At 37.7% G+C, this 25658-nt stretch overlaps 1 protein-coding gene and 1 pseudogene across 2 annotated transcripts; one reads left to right on the top strand and one right to left on the bottom strand.

Moving 5' to 3' along the window:
• Positions 1-5258: 5258 nt before the first annotated feature.
• Positions 5259-12919, bottom strand: LOC149588657 (succinate--CoA ligase [ADP-forming] subunit beta, mitochondrial-like). The gene is made up of 6 exons (XM_089862071.1): positions 12830-12919; positions 11929-12190; positions 11313-11474; positions 8640-8903; positions 7211-7299; positions 5259-5352 (listed from the first exon to the last, which is right to left on the bottom strand). Exons 1-6 carry the CDS (start codon positions 12917-12919, stop codon positions 5278-5280), a joined length of 942 nt encoding a protein of 313 aa, XP_089718197.1. The 3' UTR covers positions 5259-5277.
• A 252-nt stretch (positions 12920-13171) lies between these two features.
• LOC149588656 (DNA-binding protein SMUBP-2-like) lies at positions 13172-24065 on the top strand (annotated as a pseudogene). Its single transcript, XR_016379781.1, has 6 exons — positions 13172-13237; positions 16534-16870; positions 18519-18910; positions 20527-20773; positions 21850-22648; positions 22680-24065. The product of XR_016379781.1 is annotated as a DNA-binding protein SMUBP-2-like (transcript).
• Positions 24066-25658: the final 1593 nt, after the last annotated feature.

Genomic DNA, 25658 nt, shown 5'->3' with positions numbered 1-25658 from the left:
TTGCCAAGACGCTCCTCACAAAACTGGAACAAACTAAGAAGGACTTTTACCTCGCTTTACTTGAATGGCGCAACACACCGACAGAAGCACTTCAAACGTCTCCAGTCCAACGTTTGATGTCTCGTCGCACTCGATCACAAATGCCTATGGCCGCTTCACTACTCAAACCGCAAGTTCCTAAAAATGTCACTACTACACTCCAACACAAACGTCAGAAGACTAAACAAATCTACGATCGAACTGCCTCTCCACTCTCTCCACTCATGCAAGGTGATGCTGTTTGGGTCAAGCCAACTCCCTCCAGCACTACGAAGAAATGGTCCAAGGGTATTGTTCTAGACCAGGTTGCAGAACGATCATATTTAGTCAAACTTGGAGACCGCGTTTACCGACGCAACAGAGTTGTCCTCCGACCCGTTCACCAACCTAGATCAACGCGCACTATTGACTCTCATCTACCTCCTGCGTTGACCAACCGCACAACCTCCTCAGAACCACCACCTGTTGGTCCTGTTATTCCCATGTCACGCCGATACCCTCACCGTATGGTTTCACACTCTACTCAACCGACTCCTCCCGCTACACCATCACCATCTAGCACGGCATCGTCACCTATTCATCCGTCATCGCCGCTGACAAGTCAGTCACCGCCTGCCATACACCCGACCAACACCTCAACTCCGACCCCGTCAGGATCAATTCCAACCTCGCCTTCGAGTACCCGTCCGCGTCGCGTACATCGTATGCCGTCCCATCTTAAAGACTATGTTGTTTCAAAATGATTTTTTTTGTGATTTACTTTGTTTATGGATCCTATGACCATGTTAAAAAAAAAAAAAGATGTTTCGTATTCTCAGTTAAATATGTCCAGCCCTAGTCAAAACCTTTGTATGAATATGTTCAGCCCTAGTAAAACAGCTGTGCAAGCTTATAGCCAGCCCCTTATCATTCAGTATTAGAGTAGGATCAGTGATGGCATAGGTTCCTAGATTGTAATGCCTTATCTCTTAATAAATTAAGTTTGTTTTAAGTTTATTATTATGATGCACATTTACTAAAGATACACAATCCTCTCAAGAAACCCACACAACGAAACAATGACAAGCTCTCAGTAACCAGTGACACACTTATCAATTACTTCACTTTCTACCTTTTTTTTGAATTTTGCAATCTGAGGATGGTCAAAAATATATCTTTGACATCTTTTTCAATAAAGTCTATACCTGGAATTGAAGGCAAGGAAATTGACAGTAGACGTATAGACGAAAAACCCGATATGAGAGATTTTATGGCTAGTGTGTCGACAGGAAAGCGAGCTTATGTGGTCTGGAACGATGAAATCGATGATGTGGAAGACTACTGCAAGGAAACTCTCACGAAAGAAGATGCCCGGCCATTGTTTTACATGTCGCCATTTCCCTTAACAACGGTTTCTTCGGCGTTTCAAATCAAGAGAAATAATTCCATCGACAAGGACATGTTGGAAAACATCAATAGAATGTAAGAGCGCGCAAAATTCTAACAGCCCTTCAGTCGGCGACAAAAATGTGTACCAGGCTGAGAGATAAGGATTTGTTTTAAACTGGTAGAGCCCAGGCACTATAAATAAATGTACTGGACACTAGTCACTTAATATGGGTAACCTTGGAAGATTTTTAATTTAATGAGTAGCCTGAAGGCCAGTAGATACCCAGTCATTTAATTTTGAAACTGGCCCAACTAATTTCTCAGCCTTATTTGAACTGTAATTGTAGAAATTTGCTTATAATTAGGCCTACATCTGGCTAGGAGGATTGAAGTGGCGTATGGTGTTAAAAATTCGTCCCCAAACTAAATTTAAATTAACACAAATGAAAGGCTATGCGAACAGTCTAGTTTTAGGGGAACATATCTTCCTTGCATTACCATTTACCATAATTTCATAAGATATGTTTCATAAGTTTGTCACTGGTTACTGAGAGCATGTCATGAAGTGACGTAGGTGAAACGTCATGGATTCTCGCAAAGCGACGTCTGGTGAGCCGCTGTGAAAGGCTTAATACAGACTAAATAGGAAGATGGACTGCAAAACCGAGTGTACTCAATTCTCGCTTGTCTTTCTCGGACTATCTCTCAGTAAGTGTCTAGCCTTACGAAGTATAGGTAGTGTCATAATTATGGAATGTATCTTATAAAAGTTTGAAATACTGATAACGAAAACGAATTGATGTGTTTTATAAACTTTTGAGAATGTCATGAAAACAATCTAATAATTACTTCGATAGTAGAAGGTTTTATTTGCTTAGTTTCGAAAAAAAAAATAATTCAAAAATTAATCTTCATTGTGGTACAATTATGTGTAAATTTCTGAAGTAACCCTAAAACCTGAAGCGGGACAAATTCAGAATGATGAAAACTTCATTAACTTTTGCAGAATTCGATTTGCGGCGTCTGCTTGCTTGTGCGATAAAGCTTTAGAACTACACTATTGGTTGACGGACTCTAGATGCGTCACTTCGGAAACTAACTTTGAAGATGAAATATTCAACGACAGTGACGACCAAACGCGTCTATTAATAAGCATTTTTGCAGTCAGTCTTATTCCGGCGGTGTTAGTTTTAAGCTATGAGGTGATACGGGGATTTTTAATGCTCTCGAAGGCCTAGTAGATCACGGAGATTACAAGCGTATAAGCAAGGTTGATGGTGGGATGAAGCGTATTCTGAGAGAAATCGGCCCTCTAACTGTGGAACGACTCAGGTCCGGTGGGACCTTGGGTGGGACGCTAGAAAATGGGCGAGGAATACACGAAAAAATGGCGGGCAGTCTTCCTGATTCGTCTGAGGTGAACTGCCCGCTATTGTTCCGAATACTCCTCCCCTAATTCTAGCGTCCGACTGGGGTTGAGTGGTTCCACAGTTGTTAACAAGTAAATTTCTATCAGATTAAACATCATCCCCCATCATCCTTGATATAACCCATTTTTGGTTATGAAAATATCTTGTGGAAATTGCACGGTTTCAATATTGAACTAAAATTTTATATCTGTTAATTATTTCTTTTGGCTTGGCAAGGATAAGCAGGGTTGGCAAGTTTTTGCCAAGGGTGGAAAAATACCGGTTTTAACCTGGTTAAAACCGGGCGACAAGTTGACAACACAAAAACTAATTTTTGGTGGGAAAAAAAATTTCCGCGAGTTTCTCCACTTCTTAAGGTTTTTTCCTAGTTTCTATTTAAAGTATTTGACTAATTATTCGTTGAATGTTCGCGAAAAACTCGGAAAACTTGAAGCTAAATTAATATAAATTATCAGTTATCATTATGACTTAAATTTACTGCAATTGTGTGCAAGTGCCACTACTTTATAGCGTGAGAAAATTCAGATCTAGAAAGAATGTTTTCTAGTCCGTCTTTCATTAATGGGGAAACTTTGAAATAGACTAAAGTATGAAACCCTCGATGAAACCGCTTCTACTTTTGTTCTGCTACCAATTGCTTATAGAAAGGCCCCTGGCAAATTCGAATACTAAAAATTTAATACAGCAATAAACATCTCAAATTTAAAAATTATCGTTGTTTTTCTAACATAACATTAACAAGCATCTCGAAAATGCATTTAAAACACGCTAGTTTACCCCTTTGTAACCATAAATTTAGTTTTGCCCATATCTCTATGGTTTTGCCGGTTTTTTCCACGTGTCCCGGCAAAAACTAGTTTTCCCGGGCTTCCCACTGCTTTGTTTCTTATTAGTCCGGCCAAAGTGCACAACCAAAATATTTTATCTTAGACACAATTTAAAGTGCTTGAATACAAATGGTAGTTAAATTAAAATCGCGATAATTTTAAACATTACTAGGCCTAGTCTTTGAAATACACACTTATGGAGCTGAAGGAAAAGGTCAGGTAACATAAGATTACACCTTAAAAGAACGGCCTTTTTCTAATTATAAAAGGAAAATTATTAATTAAAAAATATGGATGATCTCTTATTACAAAATAATTGACATTTAATTAGTCTTAAAAACGAGGACTACTGATCCATCCGCCACTGATTTAGTGGCGTCTGCTAAATCGAACTACTTACCCCTACTGGACTGGTTGAATTCTTAAAGGCTAGTGTATGATAGGGCATAGCCCACTCGATCACGCGCGTTAGTGGTTCGATTTAGCAGACACCACTAAACCAATGGCGGATGGCGCAGTAGTCCTCGTTTTTGCAAATAATCAAATGCTCGTTAATTTGTTTTTAATATTTGATTCCTTTTTATATTTAGAAAAAGGCCGTTCTTTTAAGGTATAATGTTATGTTACCTGTACCTTTACCTTTAAGAAAGGTAACGCTGGCTTCTTCAACGTCATTAAGCAATAAAGAATAAAGTTTTTAATAAAAGAATTGAAACATTTGGCATTTATTTATCATACAATGAATGAAGCAACACCCAATTTCTAACATTCCTAAAATTTTCATTTTATCTTAAGGAATTTAATGTATCTCACGAACTTTATTGGGAATATTTATTAATTCTAACATAAATTAACATAGAAAGTTTGATATATACATAAAATTAATATTTATTTTTTCAAGGAGTATTCAATATGTACGGTCTAAAATTTTAAAGCTTAATAAACTTTATTCCCTATGGCCGGAATTTAGGCTTATGTCGGGAATAATATAGGGGAGTAATGGAAAGAAACGCGTCTGTCGTCTGGTAAAAAGGGAAAAAAAAATACCTTCTGTAGCAGACGACAGACGAATTTCTTCCCGTTACTCCCCTCCACAAATCCCGAGATAAGCCTAACTTCCGGAGTAATGGAAAGAAACGCGTCTGTCGTCTGCTAAAAAAGCCAAAAATACCTTCTGTAGCAGACGACAGACGAATTTCTTCCCGTTACTCCCCTCCACAATTTAGGCTCATCTCGGGAATAATATAACAAGTCTGTCGTCTGCTAAAAAGGCCAAAAATATGTACTGTAGCAGACGACAGACGGAATTTCTTCCCGTTACTTCCCTCCACAATTTAGGCTCATCTCGGGAATAATATAACACGTCTGTCGTCTGCTAAAAAGGCCAAAAATACCTTCTGTAGCAGACGACAGACGGAATTTCTCCCCGTTACTCCCCTCCACAAATCCCGAGATAAGCCTAACTTCCGGCGATAGGGAAAATGCTTAATTGTTGCATTAAATGTTTTTAAAACATTTTAGGCGTTAATTATACAAAAATTATATGTCCCAGTGCAAATTAAAACTGATCATATTACGAATTTAACGGTTATAATAAAGCTACATATTTTTATTTAGATGGGAAGTTCAAATTTGACATTAATCGCCGCTGATTTTGCTAAACCAACGATAGTTGACAACCTTACAACCTGAAATAATAATAATAATAATAATTGTTTAGAGGAATTAAAAGTTATTAATGTTAACTAAATTAAAAGTAACCTAGGCCTAGATTTCACTTGGGTAAAAGCATAGCCCACTTGATCACGCTGGCTGCACGCGCTATAGAAGCCCGCTCAATCGACCCTAAGAATGAGAATAATATAGGTTCGGTCTAAAATTCAAACCCGTCTGGTTTTAACATGGGCGTCTATGGGAGGGGACCAGTTTTATCAACGTTTTTGGCCCAAATAGTGCATCCACTGGTTCAAATCTCTTGAATTTTTAATGAGACGTGTATTGAAAGGTATAATATTATCCTATAAAATTTAAAGACTTCAACTATAATAGTTTTTTTTATAAAAAATAAAAATCATCACATAGTAGAGAAATTGATGGGGCAAAATTCCCTACTATGTGATGATTTTTATTTTTTATAAAAAAAACTATTATAGCTGAAGACTTTAAATTTTACAGGATAATATCAAACCTTTCAATACACGTCTCATTAAAAATTCAAGAGATTTGAACCAATGGATGCACTAATATTGTCAAAAACGTTGAAAAAACTTTTCCGCTCCCATAGACGCCCATGTTAAAACCAGACGGGTTTGAAAGTTTAGACCGAACCTATGTGACGCGCCGCATTCGCGAGTTAACATGTAAAAAAAATCGTTTGGACGGGCTTCTAGAGCGCGTGCAGACAGCGTGCGTGATCAAGTGGGCTATGGTAAAAGGGTAAGAAGACCAGTGGTGTGCGAGTCCCGTTTTTAATGTTTCGAGCAGAGTCTGATCGAGTATCAAAAATATTATTTCATATCGAGTATTGAGCCGAGTATCAAAAATTCTTTCGAGTATAGTGCATTTAGATTAGGACAAATTTGCTTTATTTGAGTATCTATTGAGTTACTTTGAGTCCCAAAAAATTACTAACGGAGTGTTAATCTAGTAAATTTCTAGAAAATAACGAAGATGTTCAATTATCTAGTAAAAGTTTAAAAGATTGTTAGTGAACAAAAAAGGTTATTTTCAAAATTAATTGGGGTGGCGTAGCGGTTAGCGCTTTCGCCTCGCAGCAAGAGGATCCCGGGTGGAATCCCGGACTGTGGCACCGGGTGAAAATCTGGGAAGAAATCCTTCCGCGTAGAGTTTGCAAGTTCTCTCCCCGCTTGTCAAAGGAGTTTTCCTTCGCGGTCTGACCCGGTTTCTCCTTTCCATCAAAACTTGCAGAGGTTAACGGTAATAGTTAGTATAGGGCGCTGTAGGTTAGCTGTGGCATAAGGGCTAGCACCCTGCACCCCTCTATGCATTGTAAAGGCGTTAGATAAGTGGCAATAAGTCGCAAGATGACTTAGTCCAATTAGCTAGCTGAACTTTAATGCTCATGAGCACATCGTCTGCTAAAGTTATAAGCCTTGAATTCCGAGTATTTATCGAGCCTCAAATATTTACTTGTCGAGTATTAATCGAGTAAATAACGAAGATGTTCAATTATCGAATATCTAACAAGTTTAAATGATTGTTAGTGAACAATTAAACATTATAGAGGTTATTTTCAAAATAAATGCTCGTGAGCACATCGTCTGCTAAAGTTATAAGTCTTCGATTCGAGCATTAGTCGAGTATTTAAGAAGTTAAAAAGCTACTCGAACCTTTCTCCAGTATTTCAATATGTTTTAACCAATTATCGAGTCGAGTACTCGGCTCAGTACTCGAACTTAACGAGTACTCGCACACCACCCAATTTTTCAAAACCCCAGCCAATTAACAGTGGCGTCAGGCTCTTGATTTTACTTTTTACGTCCAACTGAGTCTTAATAACATATTAAGTATCATATTATTGCTTACCATATTAGCGGCTTCATCTAGATTATCACACGCAAGAATTCTTAGTTTACTGGTGGCAATCAAGGCCTTTGCGTCTTCAACTTGGGTTCCTTAAAGAAATTCCACAATTGAGATTATTAAAAATTAAATAAATGATCTCTTATTACAATATGATAATTAGCATTTAATTAGTCTTAAAAACTATCAAGGACTACTTCGCCATCCGCCATTGGTTTAGTGGCGTCTGCTACCCCGAACCACTTACCCCTTACCTCTCTCAGCCTGTGAGAATTCAACTAATCCCTTTAGGGGTAAGAGCTTCGATTTAGCAGACGCCACTGCTATGCTACGCTATACTATACTATACTATACTATACTATACTATACTATACTATGCTATGCTATGCTATGCTATACTATACTATACTATACTATACTATACTATACTATACTATACTATACTATACTATGCTACGCTATACTATACTATACTATACTATGCTATACTATACTATGCTATACTATACTATACTATACTATGCTATACTATGCTATACTATACTATGCTATGCTATGCTATGCTATGCTATGCTATGCTATGCTATGCTATGCTATGCTATGCTATACTATGCTATGCTATGCTATGCTATGCTATGCTATGCTATGCTATACTATGCTATGCTATACTATACTATACTATACTATGCTATACTATACTATGCTATACTATGCTATACTATGCTATACTACACTATCCTATACTACGCTATGCTATACTATACTATGCTATACTATACTATGCTATACTACACTATGCTATACTACGCTATGCTATACTATGCTATGCTATACTATACTATGCTATACTACGCTATGCTATACTACGCTATGCTATACTACGCTATGCTATACTACGCTATGCTATACTACGCTATGCTATACTACGCTATGCTATACTATACTATGCTATACTATACTATGCTATACTATACTATACTATGCTATACTATGCTATACTATGCTATACTATACTATACTACGCTATACTACGCTATACTATACTACGCTATACTATACTACGCTACACTATACTACGCTATACTATACTACGCTATACTATACTACGCTATACTATACTACGCTATACTATACTAAGCTATACTATACTACGCTATACTATACTATGCTATGCTATACTATACTATGCTATGCTATACTATACTATGCTATACTATACTATACTATGCTATACTAGTAGTCCTTGATAGTTTTAAGACTAATTAAATGCTAATTATCATATTGTAATAAGAAATCATTTATTCCTTTTTTAATATTTAATTCCTTTTATATTATTTTTCCTTTAAGGCCGTTCTTTTAAGGTATAATGTTATGTTACCTGACCTTTTCCATTAATTTAAATATTAGAGACGGAAATTAGAACCTAACTGACCTTGCAACCTGCAGACAATTGGTATTTTCAATTCCAAAGTTTCTGCAGCCATTATGATTCCTTCAGCGATAATGTCACATCTCATAATGCCTCCGAAAATGTTGACGAGAATGGCTTGAACTTTAGGGGATGAAGTAATCAACTTGAAAGCGGCGGTAACTTGCTCAGCAGTGGCTCCACCACCAACATCAAGGAAGTTAGCTGGGCTTCCGCCATGAAGTTTGATGATGTCCATAGTAGCCATAGCTAATCCTGCACCATTTACTGTGAACCATTTCAGAAACGTAAGGTCAATTAAAAAAACAAACGTAAATTAAATTTACGTATTAGCTACGTGTGGTTCGGGTGGAGAGGGAGTGTTAGGTTCTTATGTGCAGCTGCTAATTTAGTGCAGTATTCATGTTTTCTAACTCGTTAAGGTGATATTCGAGATAGCAAATGGTTGGAGTACATTAAAGGGAATGCGACTTTACAATTTCATATCATATTTTACCACGAAAGTGGCATTATGTTACACTTTCGAGTCTCTACTTTCAAAATATCAAGTGTTTAATATAATTGAACCAAAGTTATTATTTTTAAAATCCATTGAAAAAATCACGAAAACTCAATCAATAATTTTGCCTCGTCGAGCTTGTTCGCCCGTTTTATGGCATCACTATGACGTGAGGAAAAAAAGCGCGGGAATCCTACACGCGTGAGGTATACGTGTCATAGCAGAGAGAGAGAGAGAGTGGCACCATCTCACGTTAAAAATATATCTGTGACGTAAGCCTACGGGAAACGTTTTAGCCTTTCATAAAAAGTGGATTTCAAATAATTTCATACGAAGCATTTTCAAATGCATATTGCCAAATAACCAGCAGAAATCGGAGAATTAAAAGCTTGATATTTTTGAATTCACAGAAATTAATTCTATCTTTTGTTATATAAATCAGTAGAGATGGGCCGATACCGATGCCATATCGGTATCGGTACCGATATTTGGCTTTAACCGATATATCGGTATCGGTTAAAAATGAACCGATATTTCTACCCGATATTTTTTTAAGAAAATAAATACTTATGCTGAGAGTAGATGGCGCCATAAGACCTAAACTCTGAGACAGCACAGTTTTTCATCTATTTTTGGATAACGTAACTAGTGTCTAAAATGGGTTTTTCGTATGATAAGCCAGTTTTATAGTTTCAAGTACCGAAATTGGATCGAGAATCATCTATACAGATGGGCCGATACCGATGCCATATCGGTATCGGTTTAATCGAAGGATCGGATAAAATATCGGTATCGGTTTCCCAAGTATCGGATCATATCGGTATCGGTTTAAACTGGTATAAATCAGAGGTTTTTTCAAATGAAGCTTCACATTCCCTTTAAAGAAGCACCAATTAAATATATTCTTAACTTCAAAACATAATCGGGAGTTATATCTCATTGTCGTCAGCTTTGCTTTTTTATGACTGGCGCAATTTCCGAATGAATTATTTAACCAGAGAAATAGAGATAAGAATGACATTTTTGACCAGTAGAAGCAAAAATAAATAGGGGAAAGTGTCGGACTCTCTCCTTCGTCTGTGACATGCATTTGGAGGGGTGAATGCATACTCGCGAAATCTGTTCCATCCCCCTCACCTATTCACCACGTACTTAAGATAATTTGTGATATTGCGCGTGAAGAAATAGTGCGGTTTTATTTTACATTAGCTGAGGCTAACCGTGGCCACAATTTAATTTGATGATGTAAATGATTGTATTAATTTAGTTTGCTAATATTGATGTTATTTACTAATATTAAAACCATTTAGCTTATAATGACAACCCAGGGCCTAAGTTTGAACGAAATTCTAAAAACCCATGAGTTTTTTGAAATAAATGATGATTTGCGGCATTTTTAATTTAATTTCGGCGTGCTAACGTTTTAAACAAATTTTAACCTCGTTCAAACGCGAAAATAACACTAAAGAAAATAGAACAGAGCGCGGAGGTCCGAGGTTGCGACTCTTCCTTGAGACACGCCTATGCCAAATTTTCCCGTTTGGTGGCGTACGAGCGTTATTTTCGGGAAGAATGACATCATGAACTTCAAATTTGATTGGCTAAACACCTCTCGCGCGCTTGAGCGTCTCGAAATGCATGTCAAGCTAAGGCAAAGGCAGGAAAATATGGCAGTCCGACACTTTCCCCTATTTATTTTTGGTAGAAGTCGCTATATACAAAGTTTGTGAGTGCATGGAGGCAAAATATAAGCAGACGAAGTTTCTCAATGAAATACGCGAGGATAGTACCAAAGGCTAAAAAGCTATGATCCGATATTCTTCAATTACATTAATCTGTTTTTGGTCTAGCGTAAATATAAATAACAGAAACACCTTTGCTGTCGTTTTATTTAAAGGAACGCTAGATATCAAGGGAAACGTTTGCAAAAATGTTCACCGTTTATCACCTTCCATTTACCTGAATAACCACGGTGTCCCCGCCTCCTGTTTATAGAGCTTTCGTTTGGGGGAGGAGCTAAGATACGTGAGATAATTTACACCGCCATATTGGGTGGGTTCATTGCATAAGGAAGGCTGAAACCCACCAATATGGCTGCCTAAACAGTGGTAGGACTAAGGAGGGTGTGACGTACTACGCAGCCAACTGAAATCTCTCTATTGAACTAAATTTCTTACCGAGACATCCAATATCTCCATCCAAATGAATGTAATTCAAATTATATTTGCTGGCTTCTTTTTCTCTCGGATCTTGTTGACTCCAATCACGAAGGTCAAAGATATCCTTTTGACGGAAACTTGCATTGTCATCAAATCGACATTTGGCATCCAAGCAGTAAACTATAGAAAAATAATAATAATAATAATAATAATCTAGGCTTTGTCTATGAAGGGATTTCCACACTAAGCCTTTGGCTTATTTACGGGTGGGTCCCGTTTACAATGCATAGAGGGGTGCAGGGGGCTAGCCCCTATGCCCCCACAGCTAACCGACAGCGCCCTCTACTAACTATTACCGCCGTTAACCTCTGCAAGTTTTGATGGAAAGGAGAAACCGGGTTAGACCGCGGAAGAAAACTCGTTTTACCAAGCGGGGAGATAACTTGCAAACTCTACGCAGAAGGATTTCTTCCCACATTTTCACCCGGTGCCACAGTCCGGGATCCCACCCGGGATCCTCTTGCTGCCAGGCGAAAGCGCTAACCGCTACGCCACCCCACTTATAAACAACATTAATGGATAATGGGAGCAATTTTGTATCATTGAAATGACAAAAATGAGAATTAGTAATTACCAACTCCGGAAGCATCCTCAACCATAATTTCAATCATGGTAGCGTCTTTCTTGGAGAAAACTTCGTAAAGTCTCTTCATGGTATCAATCGCTTGTGGAATATTTGACTTGCTAAATCCGAGTTTCTCCGCAATTCTTTGTCCCTGTTCGTCACTTATGCCCGACTTAATATCAATTGGTTCCGTAATGATGGCGTCCGGGTTTTCCTTCGCTACTTCTTCAATGTTGACTCCACCCTGAGAACTAGCGATAATGCATGGTCCCTAAAGAATAAGAATTCTAAATTTCCCTGATTTCCTTGAATTGTACTGCAACAGTTTAGGCCTACCGTTGCAAACGACCCATTGCAGACGACAGTGGATGGAAGCCTCACATTTTAAAACCGCTGGTTTATGCTCAGTCCACTGCCGTCGCTTAACTACCTCAACCCCAAACATCCTAGATCTTTCCGGTTGCCACCCTTCCCCCTTTCGCGGATAGGAGTTAGCATCCTAATGGAATTGTATATAAAAAGAAATTTTATATTGTATAAAACAGTTCTCAATTTGCAGTTCTCATTGACACCCGGGTAAATGTAGTCGTTATTATTTTCCTGAACCTCATGGTTCAGTCTCTTTCGTTATGTTTAAAATCAAAAAGTTTTGATTAACCGATCGCTATGTCTCCTAATTAAAGTTAACGTATTTTAAATACCCTTGTCAACGGGAGAAATCTTTTCCGTTGCAAATGGTGCCGTGACCAGGATTCGAACCTGGGTTATTGCGGCGTTCGTTTCGCCGTCACCGGGTCCAGGCTTCGTTCCCCTCCGCGTTCGATCGGATTTCGCGACCCCTTTCTCGCGTTGGACGCTAAGCCTCGGGCCTTCTTTTTTGACCCTCGTGTTGCCGCGTTGTCTACCTTGCCGGGCCGTCTCTTTTGCCGTGCCTCACCGCCGCTTCGTCTTTTTTTCCCGGGGTGGTCGGACCCGATCCGGTTTCTGAGATTGCCCGCATTTCACAATCCCGCCGTAAATTATCCGAGACGGAATTCGAAAATTCGCGTACTCATGGGCTCGCTAAGCCTAATTGCCTCGTGGTGCATGTTCGTCAGTCTTCAGATTTTAATATTCGGATTGAACTTTCTTAAATTTCATTGAAACACTAATAGTCGAATTTTCTTAAAAGTCATCGAACTTTTCCCTCAATTTAAATCAAGCCTTTTGAACGCGGAAATAGCGCAACGTTACCAACCCTCGCGGATCACCGATGTCGAACTTAATGAACGTGTCCCACCCTAACTTGTTAATAACCAAAGTCTCGCGTAATTACGGAGTATTCCACTACCCAGACTAACGTTTTATAACAAGATGGCCCACAAATATTAACTTCCGGCATAATAGTGCACTGCGCGTCGTAAAGATATGTACGCAACCGACCAAAATCGCGCGCCTGCGGATATGACAATCCCCGGCGAAAAGACGTGAAAAACTGAACCAGAGCCCCAAAAGGAATTCACCACCGCCGATCAGACGATCCCGGAAAGGACATCACCACCGCTGATCAAAAGATCCCGGAACGGAATTCCAAAACCAACCAGAGATCCATAATGGACATCACCGCCGCAGATCAGACAAGATCCCGGAACGGAAGTCCACACAACTAAGTACCCCCAACTGACATCTACTCCAGAACCTTCAAGACAAAATTCACATCCCATAACTGACGAACACTTCGAATCTCCAACGACACCGAACAACACACCACCATCTCCAAGGCGGAATCCATCATCAACACAAGAAGACGCGCTAGACAGCCTAGCTTACAATCCGTTCATTTATGTTAACTTAACTTTAACCAATGTATAATTTTTCTTTGGGGGGTAGGATGCAACGGTTTAGGCCTACCGTTGCAAACGACCCATTGCAGACGACAGTGGATGGAAGCCTCACATTTTAAAACCGCTGGTTTATGCTCAGTCCACTGCCGTCGCTTAACTACCTCAACCCCAAACATCCTAGATCTTTCCGGTTGCCACCCTTCCCCCTTTCGCGGATAGGAGTTAGCATCCTAATGGAATTGTATATAAGGAGAAATTTTATATTGTATAAAACAGTTCTCATTTTGCAGTTCTCATTGACACCCGGGTAAATGTAGTCGTTATTATTTTCCTGAACCTCATGGTTCAGTCTCTTTCGTTATGTTTAAAATCAAAAAGTTTTGATTAACCGATCGCTATGTCTCCTAATTAAAGTTAACGTATTTTAAATACCCTTGTCAACGGGAGAAATCTTTTCCGTTGCAACGCTATTCCTATGGAGGTGGTTGTTTGTTTAAGTTTTGCTAAATTACTCCGCCCCTGTTTGCCGTAGTCCTGAGTTTTTAGTATGGTTAGATGGGGAACAAATTGGACTATAACATACTCAAAGGACATCCCCGTATCTCTAATAGAACCAGAGTTATGAGCCACCAAAGTATAGTGCAATGTTAATCCTATGGTGGGTATGTTTATGAACATTTTGCTTAATTACTCGGCCCCTGTTTGTCGTAGCCCTACGTTTTTAGTATGGTTGGATGGGGGACAAATAAGACTATAACATACTCAAAGGACATCCCCGTATCTCTAATAGAACCAGAGTTATGAGCCTCCAAAGTATAGTGCAATGTTAATCCTATGGCGAGTATGTTCACGAACATTTTGCTTAATTACTCGGCCCCTGTTTGACGCAAATTTCCCTGATTTCCCTGAATTTTACTAGAAATTCGTAATTTCCCTGAATTTTCAATGAGGTTTTGGTCAACTATTTATTTCCCTGAATTTTCAATGAGGTTTTTGTCAACTATTTATTTCCCTGATTTTTCCAGGTTTGTATGAACCCTGAAGTTATTGTATTGAAATTCAAATTTGATAGGTAGCTATCACAATAACAGTTATCATCATAGTTAAACGGAGTTCATTTTCCTTTCAGAGATTTTTAACATTGACAAAGAGCAAATTGAGAATATGTTACTTAATTAAAACTTGATTGAAAGTTTAACCTCTTAAATTTATACAAACAGATGCAAATTATACTGGGGTTTGTTTTGGTTTTCATTGGGAATATTGAATTGTACAGGAGTTCTACAACTTTATGAGAATTTCATTTTATTAAACCGATTTTAAGAAAATTATAGGATTTTTGTAAGGATTATGGAATTTTTATGACAATTATAGGGTTTTTGTGAGAATTATAGGATTTTTGTGAGGATTTTAAGATTTTGGTTAGTATTATGGGATTATTGTGAGGATTATAGGGTTTTTGTGAGGATTATAGGGTTTTTGTGAGGATTATAGGGTTTTTGTGAGAATTATAGGATTTTTGTGAGGATTTTAAGATTTTGGTTAGTATTATGGGATTATTATGAGGATTATAGGGTTTTTGTAAGGATTATAGGGTTTTTGTGAGGATTATAGGGTTTTTGTGAGGATTATAGGGTTTTTGTGAGGATTATAGGGTTTTTGTGAGGATTATAGGGTTTTGTGAGGATTATAGGGTTTTGTGAGAATTATAGGGTTTTTGTGAGGAATGTGAGATTTTGGTTAGTATTATGGGATTATTATGAGGATTATAGGGTTTTTGTAAGGATTATAGGGTTTTTGTGAGGATTATAGGGTTTTTGTGAGGATTATAGGGTTTTTGTGAGGAGGATTACAGGGTTTTGTGAGAATTATAGGGTTTTTGTGAGGAATGTGAGATTTTTGTGAGGATTATGGAATTTTTATGACAATTGTAGGGTTTATGTGAGAATTATAAGATTTTGGTTAGTATTATGGGATTTTTGTGAGGATTATAGGATTTATGTGAGGATTATAGGATTTATGTGAGGATTATAGGATTTATGTGAGGATTATAGGATTTATGTGAGGATTATAGGATTTATGTGGGGATTATAGGATTTATGTGGGGATTATAGGATTTATGTGAGGATTATAGGATTTATGTGAGGATTATAGAATTTTTATGACAATTGTAGGGCTTGTGTGGATTATTTGATTTTTAGGACAATGATAGGGTTTTTGTGAGGATTATAAGATTTTGGTTAGCATCATGGGATTTTTGTGAGAAATATAGGACTTTTGTGAGGAATATAGGATTTTTGTGAGGAATATAGGATTTTGTGATGAATATAGGATTTTTGTGAGGATTATAGGATTTTTATGTCAGTTATAAGTTTTTTATGTCAATTAGAAGGTTTTTGTGAGGATTATAGGAGTTTTATGACAAAGGTTTTTGTGAGGGTTATAGGATTTTTATGACAATTAAAGGTTTTTTTTTCAGCATTAGGCTATAGAATTTTTTTTACAATTATAGAAGTTTTATGAGGAACATAGGATTTTTCTGACAGTTATAGAAATTTTATGAATATTATAGTTTTTTAAATATTCTGCAATATTCATAAGAATTATTTTATGAATATTATAGAACCAATCGGACCTAATGCATTAGGTTTGATTGGTTCCTGCCTTTTGCAATATAAAATTCGGGTCCAGAAGATTAGACAGAATCCAAGGGGTGATAATAGACCCGCCTGTTGCTTTAAATGCTCAAGTAATAAGACAATACTGACATGATAAAATCCTTATTTTCAAGTTGGCATTGAATCAGAAAGAAGTGTCAATCATCCATGGTCCCCCAGGAACAGGGAAAACGACTACTGTGGTTGAAATCATTCTTCAGTTGGCGCGTCAAGGCTGCAAAATGCTGGTTTGCGCTCCATCCAACATGGCTGTTGATAATTTGTTGGAACGTTTGTCAAGATGGAAGGGATTGAAATTGATACGATTGGGACACCCTGCCAGAGTCATGCAGACAACGCAGAAGTACTCGTTGGATTATATTCTCTCGACCTGTGACGGAAGTCAAGTCATTTTGGAACTCAGACAGGAAATTGATCAACTTTCAATGAAAAACAAAAGAACGACGCAAGGTAAGTCTTACAATAATCTCTATCAGATGTAGGGTTCTAAGTATGGTAAAATACCATGGTAATTTACGCGGTAATTTACCAGGGTAGGTGTAATTTACGATTTTCTAGGGTAAATTACGAAAATGGTAATTAAGTTGGTAACTAATAAATCACCGAATTCTTATTTCTTTCGCCTACAAAATGGTCTAAAAGCCCCTTGTTTTAAATCGTGTTAAGCTTAAGAATTTTGCTCTACCTGCGCATGCATGCGTAATTATTTGAAAAAGGAAATGAAAAATACTATAAAAAAGTGGTGTTTTTCATTATTTAGCTTAAAAACTTTCAAAATAATTTATTTAAAGGGAATGAGAAGCTTCATTTGAAAAAACTCTGATTTTTATAACAAAAGATAGAATTAATTTCTGTGAATTCAAAAATATCAAGCTTTTAATTCTCCGATTTCTGGTTATTTGGCCGCAATGTGCATTTGAAAATGTTTCATATGAAACTATTTGAAATCCTCTTTTTAAGAAAGGCTAAAACGTTTCCCCGTACGCTGACGTCACAGATATATTTTTAACATGAGATGGTGCCACTCTCTCCGCTATCAGACCCCGAGTTTAGACTGGCGAGAAGCTCGAGACGCGTATAGGATTCCCGCGCTTTTTTTCCTCACGTCATAGTGATGTCATAAAACTACCGAACAAGATCGACAAGACAAAATTATTGATATATCGAAACTGAGTTTTCGTGATTTTTCAATGGATTTTAAAAATAGAAACTTTGGTTGAATTATATTAAAAACTTGATATTTTGAAAGTAGAGACTCGAAAGTGTAACATAATACCGCTTTCGTGGTAAAATATGATATGAAATTGTAAATTCCCATACCCTTTAAAGTTTCTTGTTAAAAAGTCAGGGAAAGGTCAGGGATTTCGTTTGGTATATCAAACCGTGATTGCTTCGAGTAATGCTAAATATGGGCTGCAGGTGTAATTATGAAGTGGGCTCTGGTAAACACGTACTTAAAATGGTCAGGGATTTTGGCACAATTAGGTCAGGGATAAGCTGGAAAAGTCAGGGATATTGGCACAATTAGGTCAGGGATAAGCTGGAAAAGTCAGGGATTTTGGCACAATTAGGTCAGGGATAAGCTGGAAAAGTCAGGGATTTTCAATATAAAAATTTCGTTTGAACCCTGAACAAACAAACAAACAAACAAACAAACCATTTTCAAAAACATGTATAAGAAGTCCTAATTAACAAGAAGTGATATCTAGTTTATTAGGGAGAAGGTATAAATTCGCCACATTTCCAGCTTTATCTCAAGTCCAAACGTATAGTAGGTCCGGAGTTAATCCCCGCCGCCTCTAAATTACAACCAGCCAGCATCTCATTGGTTCTTGAAAACTCACGTCAGCGCTACGCGAATGACGAAAATTACAGTCATATTTTCCGACTGAGGAGAGTGTAGCGAAATAGCCCGGGGTCTCCTTTTACGTCCCCCCCCTCTTGTATCTTGAAAGGGGGTCTGGGACTATGGCGCGCGAATACTTGGGCATCTTACACCTTCTCCCTAATAAACTAGATATCACTTCTTGGTAGGGAACGATGTGGCTGCTATTATGGCCCAATATATTCTCAAGATTTGACCCTTTTTATTTGACAGGGTCAAAATCTGATAGAACAATTAAGTCCTACGTTTCCCGCGACGAACGTAAACGTCTATCAAAAGAACTAAAAGAGCGTGAAAGAAACGTTCTTAGTGACGTTTTAAAGAACGCTGACGTCATTCTATCAACTCTGATTGGGGCCTCGGACGAGGGACCCTTGAAACATTTACCCACGGACCATTTTGACCTGGTCATTATTGACGAGTGTTCGCAAGCCTTAGAGGCCGCCTGTTGGATACCACTCTTAAAAGGAAGAAGGTGTCTGCTAGCCGGAGATCACATGCAACTGCCACCCACTATATTCTCAAAGGAAGCCGCCCAAAATGGCCTAGAAGTCAGTTTGATGGAACGATTAGTTAAAATGGATGAAATCAGGCAAAGGAACAATGTAAGTTGAGACTTTTAATTACTTAGATATAATTAATAGAGTTGTACTGAGAGGGGAGGAGCTATGGGGACGTGACGTCAATATTGGTATTAAACTAAATTGTATCCCCTAATCTAACGACTTCCATAGTACCAATTATGGTCGCCAAAACCGAAGTAAGAGATAGGAGGGTGTGACGTCACGAGTAATTTCGTAGTAGCAGACTATTAAGAGAACAAGTTATTTTTGAACATTTGGGATCTTAAAGGGGCTCACCGGTGCTGTTTGGGGGGGGGGGGGAGACCGCCCTTAGTTCAGGGGGAAAACACCCAGCTCTTTGGTCATAAGGAATGGCGCCACCGTCGCGGTGGGCGGGTAAGCAATATGCTAACCATCAGTTTGACCCCCCCCTTCTTCACCCCAACAGCTACGGCCAGCCACTTTAAAATAGATGTTATAAATTCAACAATTCGTCCAAATCTATAAATTATATAATTTTGAAGATTTCATTATTCATTAGTTTATAGACTCTTTTTATAAGATATGTTGCATAAGTTTGTCACTGGTTACAAACTGGAGCTTGTCATGAAGTGACGTAGGTCATAGATTCTCATAAAGCGGCGTCTGGTGGGGCGCTGTCAAAGGCTTAGTGCAGGCTAAATAGGATTATGCCTAGATGAACTGCAATACTAACAGAGTGTAGTTAATCAATTCTCGCTTGTCGTTCTCGAACTAGCTCGAGCTGTAAGTCTCTAGCGTTACAAAGTATTGGTATAGTCTGTCAAACGAAAGAAGAGCCCTGAGAAATTTGTCCAAATTGATGTCGCCACCATCGACCCCATAGTTCTTTATCAACTTGTTTTGTTTTGTCAATAGTCGTCTGTAATATAGTCTGCTATAAACAGATAGGCTTAAACGCAATAGAACCAATACATTTTGCAATATATATTTAATATGTTTATGTTTCATGGTTTTTTACGATCATCGAGTATTAAAGAATATAAAACAAAATTAACGACAAGACACCAGTTTTATCTTTGTTGAACTAGCATTGCAATATATTTTAATGACATAAGTTAAAGTATCTGTCATATATTGCAAAAATGTATTGGTTCTATTGCGATTAAGCCTATCTGTTTATAGCAGACTATATTACAGACGACTATTGACAAAACAAAACAAGTTGATAAAGTACTATGGGGTCGATGGCGGCGACGCCAATTTGGACAAATTTCTCAGGGCTCTTCTTTCGTTTGACAGACTATAGTACTTATGGAAGGAACATATCTTGTAAACTTATGGGTTAAGACGTATTAATATCCGGTATGTGTATTTCGTAATGCTAGAGACTTACAACTCGAGCTAATTCGAGAACGACAAGCGAGAATTGCAGACTACACTCGGTTTATTTTTCAGTACATCTTACCAGTCTGTTCTAAGCCTTTGACAGCGCCTCACCAGGCGTCGCTTTACCTCGTATCTATGACCTACCTCACTCACTTCATGACAAGCTCCAGTTTGTAACCTGTGACAAACTTATGGATGAACATATCTTATAAACTTATGATAATGCTCATAGTTCTTTCAAAAGTCCTCGATAAGCCTTGTTATACACATTATCGCGAATAACATTGCAGGGCTCGCACACACCATCTGTAGTGAAATTATTGGAGATTCAATATCGAATGCATTATGACATCATGAAGATCTCATCATCAACATTATACGATGACAAGTTGGTCGCGGATGAGTCAGTCGCTTCTCATTTACTGAATGATTTGCCTAACATTCAAGATAACGACTTCACGTCAGTGCCATTGTTTCTGATTGATACAGCTGGTTGTCATATGAACGAGTTGGAAGTTGACGAAGAAGATTCCAAAGGTATGATTTCGATAGGTATCACACTTCCCTGAATCCTTGAAACAAATCTCACTATAGTTTTACGTCTAAATGAGACTAATTTCTGAAATGCTCGTAAAAATGTAACTTGAATAATGTGCCTAAATTTCAGAGAGTTTATAATGTGTCTAAAATGTCTGTGTGTTTAGCATGTGTCAAACAATTCAGAGGGTTTATTATGTGTCAAACAATTCAGAGGGTTTATTATGTGTCAAACAATTCAGAGGGTTTATTATGTGTCAAACAATTCAGAGAGTTTATTATGTGTCAAACAATTCAGAGAGTTTATTATGTGCCAAACAATTCATACAGTTTATGATGTGCCAAACAATTCATACAGTTTATACTGTCCCTGATATCTCAGAGAGTTTATAGAACGATCCTAAAATCTCATAGAGTTTATAGAACGATCCTAAAGACTCATAGAGTCAGACTCATAGAGTCAGAAATATATTACTTTACACGAAGTTCACTTCTCCCTACCTCGCGCCGGCCATCATCTATGAAGTATTTTTACAGGCTAGAAACGGTACCGTTCCTCCCGAACAGCGAGGCAGAGAGCCTAGAGAGGTGAAAATAAAAACACTAGCGTCGCGTAGTGAGAAAAATGTGCTTTTCTTACAATCGTATCATGGTTGTATCTTATGCAGCGGCTTCTCACTTGCGCGAAATACGGTTGAATCCCGCCGTTTCTAGGAAACGTCAGATTATCTTGGCAGTGGCCATTTATCACAGTTCTCTCTCGAGAGGAAAAAATTTTTCTCTTCGCGACTAGCGCGCGTCGGGAGGGGGAAAAAATTCACGCCTCTTCACTCTTGCAAAGTTTTTTTTTCGGGTTTTCTCTTCATAGATGATGTCCACGGTACTAACCATTATTGAAGTGAACTTCGTGTAAGGTAATATATTTCTGATAGAGTTTATAAAACGATCCTAAAATCTCGTAGAGTTTATAAAACGATCCTAAAATCTCGGAGATTTCTAAAATGTTCAGGGAAAAATCGTGTAATTTCAAATGGTGTGAAAACTTCCACGTGTTGATTATCAATTTAAACTTTCAGGTAACGAAGGGGAAGCTGATCTAGTATCGATTCACGTGGATAATTTGATTAATAGCGGTATTGACCCTGAAGATACCGCTATAATCGCGCCCTACAATTTACAGGTGGAACTAATCCGAATTAGATTGCTTCATAAATACCCCAGACTTGAAATAAAATCGGTAGACGGGTTCCAGGGCCGCGAAAAAGAAGTCGTTATCTTAAGCCTTGTACGATCGAACGATAGAGGAGAGGTCGGGTTTCTGTCGGAAGATCGGCGAATCAATGTGGCCATTACACGAGCTAAACGTCACTTGGCCGTCATATGTGATTCAATTACCGTTTCGCGACACCCTTTTCTTAAAAACCTTGTCGATTATTTGAATGTACATGGGGAAGTTCGATCCGCTTATGAATTTCGAAATGCTTCTTGATTCCCTTGAAAATGAAGTTTCTAGGCCCGATAGATTAAAGAACAAAGATAAGAAACCTACTTCGAAAAATAAGCCTAACAAAGGTGCATTGGTTAAGACGGTAGATGATTCTAGGCCTAATTCTGGCAATTGCCTTAAAAAATCGAGTAAAAAGTTATCATCCGAAGAACAAGTTAAGTTCGATGAACAACGGAGATCCGATTATGAAAAAACTATTTCAGCATTCGTTATCGACAAGACCCAATCAAAATTAGAATTTCCGTCGCGTTTATCGTCATTTGATCGTATGTTAGTGCATGAAATTGCGGAAAAATTCAAATTAATTCACGTCAGCGAAGGAGATGCTGAGAATCGACAAATCATCGTTTATAAGAATAAGGAGGTAATTAAACTTCAAAGGGAGTTCAAAAGATTTCATGTCCGTTGAGGAACCTGCAATTTCTTCACAAGGTTCTTCGCAAAATGTAATTGAAATTAATGCTAATGAAACTGTTGAAAAGTCGATTAAAACCTGTGACGAAGAAGTGATTAAAATCTCTGCGGAAAATGGTGCAGAATTATTGAATAAAATCTCTGCGGAAAATGCTGCAGAATTATTGAATAAAATCCCCGCGGAAAATGCTGCAGAATTATTGAATAAAATCTCTGCGGAAAATGGTGCAAAATTATTGAATAAAATCCCTGCGGAAAATGCTGCAGAATTATTGAATAAAATCCCTGCGGAAAATGCTGCAGAATTATTGAATAAAATCTCTGCGGAAAATGGTGTAGAATTATGGAATAAAATCTCTGCGGAAAATGGTGCAGAATTATTGAATAAAATCCCTGCGGAAAATGGTGCAGAATTATTGAATAAAATCTCTGCGGAAAATGCTGCAGAATTATTGAATAAAATCCCTGCGGAAAATGCTGCAGAATTATCGAATAAAATCTCTGCGGAAAATGGTGCAGAATTATTGAATAAAATCTCCGCGGAAAATGGCGCAGAATTATTGAATAAAATCTCCGCGGAAAATGGCGCAGAATTATTGAATAAAATCTCCGCGGAAAATGATGCAGAATTATTGAATAAAATCTCTGCGGAAAATGGTGCAGAATTATTGAATAAAGCCACAGTGGTGAAATCAATTGAAAGTGGAATTGAAGGATCTTTCGAAAAACAACAAAGCCAAAAGTCGGCTACTTTTGCAACAACGAAACCCAGAGCTGAAGCCACTAAGATCAACCTTGATAAATGTTGTCCAAATTGTTCAAAAATCGTTCCAGAAAATAATTACACACTACACATTAACCACTGTCAAAAATTAGGCAAAAAAGTGAAGAATAAAACCCAAAATATTTTGAACGATAATAAAATTTCCGAAGAAATGATTTTGGAAAATATTGCAAAATCCAAAGATGTCTGCGCATTTTCAAAATGCAAGACAAGCGTGAAATTACTAGGGCAAATATGCAATTTTTGCAAAGAGCAATTTTGTCTCTCGCATCATATGGCTGAAATACACGGCTGTGGAAATGAAGCTAAAGCCCAAGCCAGAAGTAACATAAGAAAAGAAATTGCAAGTTGCCATAAAGAAAGTACCAAGAAATTGGACGCGGTTAAAAGAGTTCACGTTCAAAGAAAGTTGGATAAGAAATTAGAGGAAATGGCTGCGCAAAGAAAAGGGGGAAAGAAAAAATAATGTATTTGATTGATATTATAATAAAATATGCTCTTAATTATATTTAAGTCTTTCAGTTAAATAATAAAGATATATTGACAAAATTAATACGTTGGGTAATTAGTATTCTTTAAATTTTCAAAATTCGAGAAATAGACGTGCACCTAAGACCAATAAACACAGATGGACTGGAAAATTTATAAGCTAAAACCCCCGTTCTTCTAATCTCATCGCTTGTCCTCGCCCTAGAGGGAGAGTCCCGAAACTTGATTCGACTCATAAGCCTTAATGTTATGGCTATGGTTTGAGTCGAAAAAGTTTCAATATTGGTCGCTGTGTGGCGCTAGAGAAGCGCTGCCCTAAAAGAACCACGCGCCATCCGTATCTCCTTTCCAGTCCATCTGCGTTTAATGGTCTTAGCGTACACTAGAATTGCGTGTAACGATGACAGTAGAAGCCAAAAAAATGCTTTCTGCGAACACGTTTGCTCCGATTTGCCAACTGCGAACGCGGTGACAGACACACACACACAGAAACGTCCAGTGTAATACCTCTCCGTGACGTCATCGTCACTCGGAGAGGTAAAAATCTTTATTTCTACTGCTGTTGTAGGATGGATACCATACCTTTAACATGTTGTTTGAATATTTATGTGTTCAACAGTTTAGGAGGGATTAAATGGTTTTATTTTTATGTACTTTACATTAACATATGTGTTTTTCTTTTAAAATGTGTCCTCTTATAATCAATTTCACTACAATTACATATGACAAATGGTGTTATTTTTATGCTTTTGTTTACAACTTTATATTTCTGAAATATGGGGTCGACTAATCTGCAGGTCCTCTGAATGTCTGAAATGCAGTCCACGGTAGGAAACCTACTATTTGTAGTATGCAGGTTCGGTTCACATTTACAAATATAAGAAAGCAATTCTAAAATTCATTGCCTAACATACAGTTGATCAAAATTAGAGTTTCAACTCTGAAATCTTTTGACTAAAATGCAGTACTCTGAAATGCAGTCCTCGAAAATTATTAATTACAACTCTGAAATCGGGTGACTAAAACGCAGTACTCTGAAATGCAGTCCTCGAAAATTATTATATAAACTCTGAAATCTTTTGACTAAAACGCAGTACTCTGAAATGCAGTCCTCGAAAACTATTAATTTCAACTCTGAAATCGGTTGACTAAAATGCAGTACTCTGAAATGCAGTCCTAAAAAATCCGAATTACAACTCTGAAATCTTTTGACTAAAACGCAGTACTCTGAAATGCAGTCATCAAAAATTAATATTTTGAACTCTGAATTCTTTTGACTAAAACGCAGTACTCTGAAATGCAGTCCTAAAAAATCCAAATTTCAACTCTGAAATCTTTTGACTAAAACGCAGTACTCTGAAATGCAGTCCTCGAAAATTATTAATATCAACTCTGAAATCGGTTGACTAAAGTGCAGTACTCTGAAAAGCAGTCCACGAAAATAATAAATTTCAACTCTGAAATCGGTTGACTAAAATGCAGTACTCTGAAATGCAGTCCTCGAAAATTATTAATTTCAACTCTGAAATCGGTTGACTAAAGTGCAGTACTCTGAAATGCCGTCCTCGAAAATTATTATATAAACTCTGAAATCTTTTGACTAAAACGCAGTACTCTGAAATGCAGTCCTCGAAAACTATTAATTTCAACTCTGAAATCGGTTGACTAAAATGCAGTGCTCTGAAAAGCAG

The sequence above is a fragment of the Phalangium opilio genome, unplaced genomic scaffold, assembly GCF_054372755.1.
Source record: "Phalangium opilio isolate 3A_F unplaced genomic scaffold, DU_Popi_V2 ptg000537l_1, whole genome shotgun sequence".
Lineage (NCBI taxonomy): Eukaryota > Metazoa > Arthropoda > Arachnida > Opiliones > Phalangiidae > Phalangium > Phalangium opilio.
The sequence above is the reverse complement of the archived record's forward strand: the minus strand, read 5'-3'. Positions and strand labels throughout refer to the sequence as shown.

What these genes read in the sequence shown, in the direction of transcription:
- LOC149588657 (XM_089862071.1), bottom strand. Translation starts at nt 12,919, where the DNA reads ATGCGGGCAATCTCAGAAACCGGATCGGGTCCGACCACCCCGGGAAAA. An exon ending in TGAGGATGCTTCCGGAGTTG is followed by an intron (nt 11,475 to 11,928) that starts GTAATTACTAAT and finishes ATTTTTCTATAG; the next exon opens with TTTACTGCTTGGATGCCAAA. An exon ending in TAGATGAAGCCGCTAATATG is followed by an intron (nt 5,353 to 7,210) that starts GTAAGCAATAAT and finishes TTATTATTTCAG; the next exon opens with GTTGTAAGGTTGTCAACTAT.